General features: G+C 50.9%; 1 protein-coding gene across 2 annotated transcripts in view; it reads right to left on the reverse strand.

The window, feature by feature from the left end:
* Nucleotides 1-11,938, reverse strand: part of arhgef25b (Rho guanine nucleotide exchange factor (GEF) 25b) — an 80,089-nt gene that overhangs the window by 17,807 nt on the left and 50,344 nt on the right. For both annotated transcript variants that reach the window (XM_035386997.1, XM_035386998.1), the window contains 4 exons: nt 4,227-4,351; nt 3,145-3,211; nt 2,071-2,174; nt 1,135-1,204 (listed from right to left, as the gene is read on the reverse strand). In XM_035386997.1, the coding sequence (XP_035242888.1) occupies nt 1,135-1,204; nt 2,071-2,174; nt 3,145-3,211; nt 4,227-4,351 (366 nt within the window). The remainder of the gene's footprint in view (nt 1-1,134; nt 1,205-2,070; nt 2,175-3,144; nt 3,212-4,226; nt 4,352-11,938) is intronic.

Genomic DNA, 11,938 nt, shown 5'->3' on the forward strand with positions numbered 1-11,938 from the left:
GAGAATCTCGGGCGGGCGCGCTCTCCTCTGATAGGCCCTGAAACAGGCCCTCCGATGCGGCCCCTGCCCAGATGTGCCTAGTGCGGAGCGCTCACCCCCCGCGCCCCCTGCTCCTGCGCGGGTGGACGGGAGCGTGGCGTGCTCCTCCGTGAGGCTGTGTGTTTATCCCCCCCCCCAGCCCTGCGCTGCTGTAGAGCCAGACTCCTGTCTCAGCGTAAACTCACGCTTTCCCAGGAACTACACTCCGCTCAGCACTCAGGCCCGTATTTACTGCTATAAGACCAAAAGTATCTGGACAGCCCTTTGGTCAGGGACTGTTTTTCACTGTTTGGGCTTGGCCCCCCAGTTCCAGGGAAGGCAAATCTTAACGCTGCAGCACACAATAACATTCTAGACGATTCTGTGCTACACCAGCAGTTAGGGGAAGGCCCTTTCCTGTTTCAGCATGACAATGCCGCCGGGCACACAGCAAGGTGCATATGGAAATGGACGTGTCAAAAACGGTGTGGAAGAACTTGGCTGTCCTGCGAAGAACCCTGACCTCAATCCCCTCCAACACCTTTGGGATCAACTAGAAAGCCAACAGCGAGCCAGGCCTAATCGCCCAATCAGTGCCTGACCACACTAATGCTCGTCTGGCTGAACGGAAGCAAATCCCCGCAGCAATGCTCCGACATTTAGTAAAAGCCTTCCCAGAAGAGTGCAGGTTGTTATAGCAGCAAAGGGTGGGCCAACTCCTTATTAACGCCCACAATTTTGTATGAGATGCTGGATGTCAGGTGTCCACACACTTTTGGCCATGTAGTGTATATAAATACACACACACACACACACACACACATTTTTTAATTTTAAAATGTTTTTTTCCCTCTCTACTTCCTGACCACACCAGGTCACATCTGGACTCCAACCAGTCATGCAGAAACTGTGAGAAAAGAGTGCAGCAAAGTGGAGGGGGACTGAGGCACAGCACATACGCAAAAAAAGAAAAGGGAAATATGCGGCGCCGTGGCCTCAAGCGTTCCGTCCCGGGACCGCTCTGCCCCCCTCGAAGAGGAACAGGAAGTAGCCCACTGATAACCCCCCCCTTTACCCCCCCCCCCAAACATGGCCGCCGGTGGGAAGGGAACTCACGTGCTTGATGAACAGCTGCGCCAGTCTCTCTGGCTCGGCCACGCACTTCTCCAGCTCCACCAGGAAGTAGCTGCAAGGGACGGGGGGGGGGGGGGGGGGGGGGGGGAGGGGGCGGTCAGATGGGAGTGCACTGAAGGCCTGAGACGGCTGCGGGCTCTCACTCGGGCCGGATGGGCGACCATGTCATCCGTGTCTTCATGGAACTAGCCAATCATGCCAGTTCTAATGGAATCCAAATGGATTTTTAAGATCCACTACATCAGGTGTAGACAACCCTAGTCCCGGAGAGCTACAGTGTCTGCCGGCTTTTGGTTTCACCCTAAAAACTGTAATCAGTTTGGACCAAAAAAGCCAGCTGTGGTTAGTTAACTATGCAACAAACCCCTTTAATTGGTCAAGTAAACGCAGAGTAACAACAACAGTGAGAACTCTCCAGGGCCAGTGTTGTATCCCCGCCACCCAAATTGCTTAGGCCCATTTGATTATAAAGATAATCCACCATTTTCCCTTTCCCCTCTGTGTTGAAGGTATTGTTTAAAGAAAACTAAAAAAAACTTGTTGGACTGCAGCCAGAGTTGACCCTGCCTTAGAGTGCAAATGCGTGTGAGGTTTCAGTGTGATAAATATGAACTGCTAAACATGCGGTATAGTCAATAAACACTCGCACACGAGCACACACACACACACACACACACACTCGCACGCGTGAACACACACACAGGCCAGCGTTGACCCTATCTTACAATGTAAATACGTGTGAGGTTTCCATGTGATAAATTTGACGATCTACACATGCGGTACAGTCCACACACACACACACACACACTCGTACACACACACACACGCACACACACACACACTCGCACACACACACACACTCTCACACACACACACAGACGTGCGCCTGCATGTAGGAATCGGCTCCAAGACGCTCACTCTTTATGCCAGTCGAAGATCTGGTGAATGTTCCCGAACACAATCTTGTCCTTCCCCTTCATGTCCTCTGGCACACCCTTGCTGTTCATGGTGGCCATGTACCCCTGCAGCGAGAGACAGTGTCCCATAAGGCCAGCTTTCGGGAAAACAAATGGCAAAAATAACACTTATACTGTAGCTCACCTCACCTATTTGGGCCATGTTTCACAAGAAAAAGCGAGACCCCACAATCGGAAAATTTTAAACCGTTTTCGCATATGTTGGATTTTCAAAAGTGCCACAACGTTGTTGCAACGTGACAGCATATTTGAACATTTCGACATTGAGTAAAATTGTTACCACTTAACTGGGACATCCGTGGGAAAATACACGTAAATTGCGAGCAGCAAAAACCTTTTAAAATGCACAAAATAGGTTTCACATGACAAGCTTATGACATATGTTTTTATAACTCAAAGAATGCACTTGAATATTCCCCACGCGCCCGGCGGCGCGTTTAGACGAGCGGACTCCGTAAATTCAGGCGGCCGCATGGGGCCGTGTCAGAGCGCGCGTCTGGCCTCGCGTCTGGCCCTGGGAACGGCGAAGCCACGATTCACCCAGGGATCTTAACAGAGCCCAGATACACGGATTAGCATGAATCCCTTTTCCACATCTCTCAGCTATAAGCTCTATCAGTTCCCATAGTCTGGTGTATTTATAGCTGCGCATGTGAAAAAGGCTGCTCTGATTGCACACAGGAGCGGCAGTGTGGTATAATGGGCAAGGAACTGGTCTGGTAACCTGAAGGTCACAGGTTCGCTTCCCGGGTAGGACACTGCCGTTGTACCCTTGAGCAGGGTACTTAACCTGAATTTCTTCACTATATATCCAGTATATATCTGGATAAGAGCATCTGCTAAATGGGAAGCTAGCAGGGCGGCTTCCTCCTAAGCGTCCCCTGCAGCTGATTGGCCGGGCAGTCCCATACGTCCCTGTCCCCGCCCCCTGCCTGTGTCCCCGGTTTGTGAACCCGGAGTTCGGTCCCATTTTGAGTTTGCTTTTTTAAACGGTGAAATAAATGAATGACGTTACCTCCACGATCAGGCCGAGATCACCCACGTACAGCTTCTCCGTCTCAATGAGCTCCTTCAGGACGTAGCTGGAAGTGTGTGTGTGTGTGTGTGTCAGAGTGTATGTGTGTATGTGTGTTTATGTGTGAGAGTGTGTGTTTGTGTGTGAGAGTGTGTGTTTGTGTGTGTCAGAGTGTATGTGTGTGTACGTGCGTGTGGGTGTTTTTGCGTGTGTGAGAGAGTGTGTGTGTGTATGCATGTTTATGTGTGAGTTTGTGTGTGAGAGTGCATGTGTGTGTATGTGCGTGCATGCGTGTGTGCGTGAGTATGTGTGTGTTTGTGTGTGAGAGTGTATGTGTGTGTACGTGCGTGCATGCGTGTGTGTTTGTGTGTGAGAGTGTATGTGTGTGTATGTGCGTGCATGCGTGTGTGTTTGTGTGTGAGAGTGTATGTTTGTGTGTGTGTGTGTGTGTATGTGCGTGCATGCGTGTGTGCGTGTGTGTGTGAGTATGTGTTGAAAAAGAAAAAGAAATAATTATTGGGGAATGGTTGGAAAATGACAGATGACATTACCCAGAGAGCCACTTCAATCAGTCCCTAGAATTGTGCAATCAAACAGAGGGCCAGCCTCGCCGCCCTGTTCAGAACCCTTAATAATGGAGCGAGGAGCAAGCCCTGCCTGTGCTGGAAACTGACGCATCCTTACAGTCCATTTCTACAACAGGCAAAGCTAAAACAGGAAATGAGAAAACATAGCTACAGCTTTCTTTAAAAAGCATGAGCCAGATCAAAATAAATGGACTGCATTTATATAGCGCTTTACAATTGATGCCTCTCATTCGCCAGAGCAGTTAGGGGTTAGGTGTCTTGCTCAAGGACACTTCGACACGCCCAGGGCAGGGTTCGAACCGGCAACCCTCCGACTGCCAGACAATCGGTCTTACCTCCTGAGCTATAACACCTCTCGAGTTTCGTTTAGAGACAGCTGAAGTGAAAAGGCACAGGTAAGCAGAAATAGCTCGGCTCTTGTGTTCCAGCTAGTTTCCACCCCGACTGACAGGTAAAGGTGGTGGAGGAGTCGTGGGATTCTGGGTCAGCTCTTACATGCTCTTTTCCAAGGCACTCCTCCTCTCTTCCTCGCTGTCCGCGGCGGCTGATGAGTGGCTGGACACGTCGTCCGTCAGGGCGGAGCCATCCTCATCCGAGAGCGGATTGGATGATTTGTGGTTCTGTTTAAACACAACAGAAGAACAAGAGTTCGCCTTCAGCGGGGCCAACACAAGCAACAAGTGGCAACCCAGGTCTGCAGATTCTGTTTTGCATGTGTCGCTTCATAGATCTTTACTGAAATTCCCATTGCTTTGTGGGCTTGTGATGCACTGTGTCCTCAACCATGACACCAGCACTGGTTGCAGTAACACACTGAAAATAATCTGAAAGCCATAATTTTTATGACTGTTAAATTAATTTCTCAGAAACGCATTTATTTTATGACCGTTAAATTCAATTTCTCAGAAAAACGCAATAGAGAGGTGCTTATCACAGAAATGCCCGAAAGACACGACAGGGCAAACGTATGAACCGCTGCTTGCGTGAAAGAATTAGCTGTGTGCGTGTGTGTGTGTGTGTGTGAGTGCGCGCGTGCGTGTATGTGTGTATGTTCGTGTGTGTGTGTGCGCTTGTGTATGTGTGTAGGCTCATGTGTGTGTGCGCGCTCATGTATGTGTGTATGCTCGTGTGTGTGCGCGCTCGTGTATGCGTGTATGTTCATGTGTGTGTGTGCGCTTGTGTATGCGTGTATGTTCATGTGTGTGTGCGCTTGTGTATATGTGTATGTTCGTGTGTGTGTGCGCTTGTGTATGCGTGTATGTTCATGTGTGTGTGCGCTTGTGTATATGTGTATGTTCGTGTGTGTGTGCGCTTGTGTATGCGTGTATGTTCATGTGTGTGTGCGCTTGTGTATATGTGTATGTTCGTGTGTGTGTGCGCTTGTGTATGCGTGTATGTTCATGTGTGTGTGCGCTTGTGTATATGTGTATGTTCGTGTGTGTGTGCGCTTGTGTATGCGTGTATGTTCATGTGTGTGTGCGCTTGTGTATATGTGTATGTTCGTGTGTGTGTGCGCTTGTGTATGCGTGTATGTTCATGTGTGTGTGCGCTTGTGTATATGTGTATGTTCGTGTGTGTGTGCGCTTGTGTATGCGTGTATGTTCATGTGTGCATTTATATATGAGAATCCATGGAGGCGAGGCCTTCAACGAGCTCTGCTTCTCCACAGTCACGTAAAGGAAGCTGCCTGTTAGCCTGCTGCCATAAAAAGAAACCGTTTCCCCTGATTACGTCTAATTAGCCTTCATTAGCGTCCTGTGTCGGCGTGAACACGACGCTGCTCACGCCCGACGAGCTCGAGAAGGATTTTATCAGAACGCGCTTCGTGTCTGAGCGCCACGGCCCACCGCTTAGCTGTTCCTCCTTCCGCGAGAGCGTACGGCGAAACTGCAGACGGTAATCAAGGGACACAGAACATGTAAGATGAGTCGCGTGCACGCCCGCCGGGTCTTAAATCCCACACCGTGGAAAAGCAGACGTCAGGCTTCGCGGTTCGCGGGCAGACAGACGTCCTTCGACTGCCCCTCTTAAGCCAAAAAAACTCCAAATATGAACGTGGAGCGAACGTAGGTTCGGAGTTGGCGGGAAAGGGAGATGTACCGCAAGGCCGGCGCGGTGCGCCAGAGGAGCCGTCCGCGCTTAAGCCCTGGAAAATATTACAGCCCGCATGCAACCGCTGCATTCCGCCGTCCTCAAGGGAAATCTCCTTAAGGGAAATCTCTTTAAGGGAAATCTCTGAAGCTATCGCAGAGAAACTTTCAGACCGAAAGAGGAGAGAGGAGAACGGAGAAACGTTACAGAAGTGTTGAGGAATGAACGCATTATTTCGTTTTTTAACTTTCATCTTGTACTTCATGTTGTTCTTGTTTTTCCAATTATTATTATTATTATTATGTTATTGTTGTTGCTTTGGTTGTTTATGTATATTTGACCTAACTGATCTGTTGTCTGTTGATCTGTAATCATGCAACCGCTGCATTTCGGGGTCTTTAAGGGAAATCTCTGAAGCCATTGCAGAAAAGCATTCAAACAGAAAGAGGAGAGAGGAGAACAGGATAAGTGTCGAGGAATGTATGCATATTTTTAACATTTTGTTTTTTAACTTTCATCTTGTAATTCATGTAGTTTTTCTTGTTTTTCCAATTCTAATAATAATAATAATTACTGTTGTTTTGCTGTTGTTTATGTATATTTGACCTAACTGATCTGTTGATCTGTAATAGTCCAAACCACGGACGTTTTGTGAAAAATGCATTTTAAAATGTGTCATGCAAGTAAATGTCAAAGTACTTCAAATTGAATTGGTTACTTGGCAATTACGCTCAGGTAAAGCGATTCTTTCGCTGTGCCAACAGAGCTCCATTTCAATTTGAATTTGAAAGACTCTGAGAGAGGGGCAGCAAAAGAAAGACAGACAGAGAGAAAGGGGCACTTTGAAATGGATGGAGATGGAATGAAAGAGAGCGAAAGAGAGGGTGAGAGAGAGAGAGAGTAAAGGAGAACAAGGCGGGGAATGCATGCGGGTTGCCAGAGAGACGGAGGACGTCCGATCAGGCCCTGATGGAGTGACGACAAGTGACGTGTCACCAGACACTACCAAACGATCCCAGCTCCCACTGACGGCATCGGGATTGGACGGTTTTCAATCTGAAGTCAAACCGTCAAACCCTAGAGATTGAAATCTAGAAAGTACTGTTGGAACATGCTGAGTTTACCAAGCAGGCCAAAGAGTTTGGGCTAAGCAAACGAGAAAGGCTCGTCATTCCTTTGGTTGCTCTTGTGAATGCGTGATTGATGATCTTCTCCAGCTTGTCTCCTGACTGTGGGCTGTTTATCCATGGAAATCCGTCTGGGGGGAGGCGCACCACTTTACCTCAGACACAAAAACTTCATTCAGTGAGAGCGACTAATCCCCCCCTTCCCCCTCCCCTCTCTGCGTTTGTTTATGAACCAACAAACCTCGCCTCCTTTTCCCTTCTCCCTTTCTCTCGTCGAATCCGTCAGCCCCCCGCCCCTCCCCCGTCCCCGTCCCATCCAGTCTGAGAGGACCGGGGAGCCCACCGAACGTCGACCGAAACCAAACTCATCAATACGCCGTCCTGTCCACGCTTCCCTGAGCCAGCTGAATGGGCCGGCCGGTCCCGCCTCCCCCCGCGACACGCCGCCCACCCACACCTGGAACGCACACGCGCTAATGCCTCAGCGTCACCCGCCACTCACCGTGATGGATGTGCGCTTTCTTCCTGAGCCCGTCCGACCCCCCCTCCCCCACACAGACCTCGCTCCCTTTCGGGTGCACCGAGACGGCGTGTTTACCGCTGACGTCTGTCTCTAGTATTCAAACGCTTCCTTCCTCTGCGTGCGGAGCGTTTCCCTCTAAAGGTCGGGAGGAACGGCGCTGTCTAGTGTATGTGTGCAGTAGTGTGCAGTAGTGTATGTGTGCAGTAGTGTGTGTGTGTGTGTGTGCGTGTGCAGTAGTGTGTGTGTGTGTGTGTGCAGTAGTGTATGTGTGTGTGTGTGCAGTAGTGTGCAGTAGTGTATGTGTGCAGTAGTGTGTGTGTGTGTGTGTGTGTGTGCGTGTGCAGTAGTGTATGTGTGTGTGTGTGTGTGTGTGTACAGTAGTGTATGTGTGCAGTAGTGTGTGTGTGTGTGTGTGCAGTAGTGGGCAGTAGTGTGTGTGTGTGTGCGTGTGTGCAGTAGTGTGTGTGTGTGTGTGCAGTCGTGTGCAGTAGTGTGTGTGTGTGTGTGTGTGTGTGCGTGTGCAGTAGTGTATGTGTGTGTGTGTGTGTGTGTGTGCGTGTGCAGTAGTGTATGTGTGTGTGTGTGTGTGTGTGTACAGTAGTGTATGTGTGCAGTAGTGTGTGTGTGTGTGTGTGTGCAGTAGTGGGCAGTAGTGTGTGTGTGTGTGCGTGTGTGCAGTAGCGTGTGTGTGTGTGTGCAGTCGTGTGCAGTAGTGTGTGTGTATGTGTGCGGTAGTGTGCAGTAGTGTGTGTGTGTGTGTGTGTGCGCAGTAGTGTATGTGTGCAGTAGTGTGTGTGTGTGTGCAGTAGTGTGCAGCAGTGTGTGTGTATGCGTGTGCAGTAGTGTGTGTGTGTGTGTGCAGTAGTGTATGTGTGCAGTAGTGTGAGCGTGTGCAGTAGTGTGCAGTTGTGTGTGTGTGCAGTAGTGTGCAGCAGTGTGTGTGTGTGTGTGCAGTAGTGTGCAGTAGTGTATGTGTGCAGTAGTGTGTGTGTGTGCAGTAGTGTGCAGTAGTGTATGTGTGCAGTAGTGTGCAGTAGTGTGTGTGTGTGTGTGCAGTAGTGTGCAGTAGTGTGTGTGTGTGTGCAGTAGTGTGTGCGTGTGCAGTAGTGTGCATTAGTGTGTGTGTGTGCTGTAGTGTGCAGTAGTGTATGTGTGCAGTTGTGTGTGTGTGTGTGTGCAGTAGTGTGCAGTAGTGTATGTGTGCAGTAGTGTGCAGTAGTGTGTGCGTGTGCAGTAGTGTGCAGTAGTGTGTGTGTGCAGTAGTGTGCAGTAGTGTGCATTAGTGTGTGTGTGTGTGCAGTAGTGTGCAGTAGTGTGTGTGTGCAGTAGTGTGCAGTAGTGTGCATTAGTGTGTGTGTGTGTGCAGTAGTGTGCATTAGTGTGTGTGTGTGTGCAGTAGTGTGTGCGTGTGCAGTAGTGTGTGTGTGCAGTAGTGTGCAGTAGTGTGTGCGTGTGCAGTAGTGTGTGTGTGCAGTAGTGTGCAGTAGTGTGTGTGTGTGTGTGCAGTAGTGTGCAGTAGTGTGTGTGCGTGTGCAGTAGTGTATGTGTGCAGTAGTGTGCAGTAGTGTGTGCGTGTGCAGTAGTGTGCAGTAGTGTGTGCGTGTGCGGTAGTGTGCAGTAGTGTGTGTGTGTGCAGTAGTGTATGTGTGCAGTAGTGTGTGTGTGTGCAGTAGTGTGCAGTAGTGTGTGTGTGTGCAGTAGTGTATGTGTGCAGTAGTGTGTGTGTGTGCAGTAGTGTGCAGTAGTGTGTGCGTGTCCTGGCCTCCCCTGGCCCTGTTTTCAGCTCCCCGGCTCAGAGCTGGGCTGACAGGTCTGCCTCGCTGCCCTGATCACTTCCAGATGTGTTCTGGCAAACTCCACAGGAAAGGTCCTGTCTTTTCCCTTTCTTTGTATTTCAGCTTGTTTTGCCTTTTTCTGGCCAGAAGATTTTTTTTTTTTCATGTGTACGGTTTTTCATGAAAGTCGCCCTTCAAAAACGTTTTTTTCTCCTGCAATATACAAACGCTCAAATTGCGTCCCCATAGATATACTGTTTACACTGTCTCTGCATGCATAAATAAATAGAGAGATATACTATCAAAACAGAAAAAAAAAATGTTTGAAAGAGGCATTTTAATGTATTGTGTACTTAACATTTTGTGAGGAAGCCTCGCTGCCTAGCCTGAGAGTCCCTAGCTGCCTGCTCTGGGGAGTCAGGGACACGGGCCGGCTAGTCACAGCTCCACTGCTGCTGAGCATGGAAGACGGCAGGACAAGCGGTGCGAAGGAAGAGTCTGATAACCAAAATGTTACATTAAAAGGGATGAGGAACGGGGGAAGCTGGGTAATCTAACATGTCACAGCCCCCTTTACACACACACACACACACACACAGACACACACACTCACGCACACACACACACACACACAGACAAACACCATTTAGGCTACTGGAAACAGATCAGTGAGTCACTACCTGAGACACACACACACACACACACACACACACGCACGCACACAAACGTACAGGTAGTGTGCCTACAGAGATAAGAAAGACAATGGAGCTGAAAGAAACCTGGAAACTGAGAAAGAGAGAGCGAGAGAGAGAGAGAGAGAGAGAGAGAGAGAGACAGAAAGACAGCAATGTGTTTTATGTTATTAACATAAAATGGCAATCAAATATATTGATCTTGTCATCTAGTAAAGTGGATTTTTAAAAAATTGAGTGACAGAGTGAAAGCGAGAGAGAGAGAGAGGCTTACCATTCCTGAGATCATCTCCTCTCCCCCTCCCTCTCCCTCTCGGTCTGTCTCTGACCCATTTTGGGTACATTTTGTTCCGAGAGTGTTCAGGCGCAGAGTGGGGGAGCTGGCACCGGTGCCAGTCCGCGGAGGCGAGCGCGGCGGTGGGCAGAGGGCGCCGCGCCGGCGCGTTTCTACAGCCCCGGGCCGCTCGGTCGCCGGCGGCTACGGCAGCTCGCTCGCTCACCTTCGGCCACCGAGCGCAGGCTGCGTAACGCACACAAACCGGGAACTCACAGCTCACCGTGATGGACGCCCAGCGGTTTACGCCTGTTTAACCTTACCTCCCTGCTGCAGCTCAGGGGGCCCTGTGTACTCCAGCCTCCCTGCTGCAGCTCGGAGGGCCTGTGTACTCTAGTCTCCCTGCTGCAGCTCAGGGGCCCTGTGTACTCCAGCCTCCCTGCTGCAGCTCGGGGGGGGGGGGGGGGCCTGTGTACTCCAGCCTCCCTGCTGCAGCTCGGGGGCCTGTGTACTCTAGTCTCCCTGCTGCAGCTCGGAGGGCCTGTGTACTCTAGTCTCCCTGCTGCAGCTCAGGGGCCCTGTGTACTCTAGTCTCCCTGCTGCAGCTCGGGGGCCTGTGTACTCTAGTCTCCCTGCTGCAGCTCGGGGGCCTGTGTACTCCAGCCTCCCTGCTGCAGCTCAGAGGGCCCTGTGTACCCCAGCCTCCCTGCTGCAGCTCGGGGGCCCTGTGTACTCCAGCCTCCCTGCTGCAGCTCAGGGGGCCCTGTGTACCCCAGCCTCCCTGCTGCAGCTCGGGGGCCCTGTGTACCCCAGCCTCCCTGCTGCAGCTCAGAGGGCCCTGTGTACCCCAGCCTCCCTGCTGCAGCTCAGAGGGCTCTGTGTACCCCAGCCTCCCTGCTGCAGCTCGGGGGCCCTGTGTACCCCAGCCTCCCTGCTGCAGCTCAGAGGGCCCTGTGTACTCCAGCCTCCCTGCTGCAGGTTGGGGGGAGCCTGCTTGCTCAGCGACTGTAATGGGAAAAGAGCAGGGGAACTGCTACATCCCGCTATCTCAGTACTCACTCGCCATTACCTTGTTATCTTACTGTTATCTCATTTCACTGTTACCTCCTTATTTTACCACTGCTTCATCATCCTGTTACCTCACCCTCACTGTTACCTTGTTATCTCTCCATTATGTCCTTATCTCACTGTTAGCTCCTTATCTAATTGTTACCTTGTTATCGGATCATTAACTTGTTATTTGACTGTTACCTCGTTACCTTTCTGTTTACTCATTATCTCCAACTGTTATCTCCTTACCTTGCTTTCTCTTTTTGCTTCCGATTTTGTTTTAGTGACTCGTACCCTAAATATGAAAAAGACAACTAAAAATCGTCTTTGTTTGATCGCACCCCCTCCTCCATGCGCATTCCCCCTGAAGCCAGCCTGCCGCCCAGACCGGCCCGTGTCACCAGGCCTGCCCGACCCCGAGCGGCCATCTTTGAATAGCGGCGACACGGACGGAGTCAGCATCGGCTCCTCCCTGGGCAGTGCGGCCGAGCGAGGACCGACTGAGCACGTGCAGAACCCACGAAGAGGGCCGCACATCCAAGCCTCTGATTACCGTCCACCGGGCCCCGCCCTGACAGAGTGGGGACAGGAAGGGGGAGAGCCGTGCCGCGCTGCAGATAGGGGGCGCTAGGGAGCGGCCTCCCGGGTTTCTGAAAGAACGGGCTCCCAGCATTC

The sequence above is a fragment of the Anguilla anguilla genome, chromosome 13 (genome assembly GCF_013347855.1).
Source record: "Anguilla anguilla isolate fAngAng1 chromosome 13, fAngAng1.pri, whole genome shotgun sequence".
In the NCBI taxonomy this organism is placed as follows: Eukaryota; Metazoa; Chordata; class Actinopteri; order Anguilliformes; family Anguillidae; genus Anguilla; species Anguilla anguilla.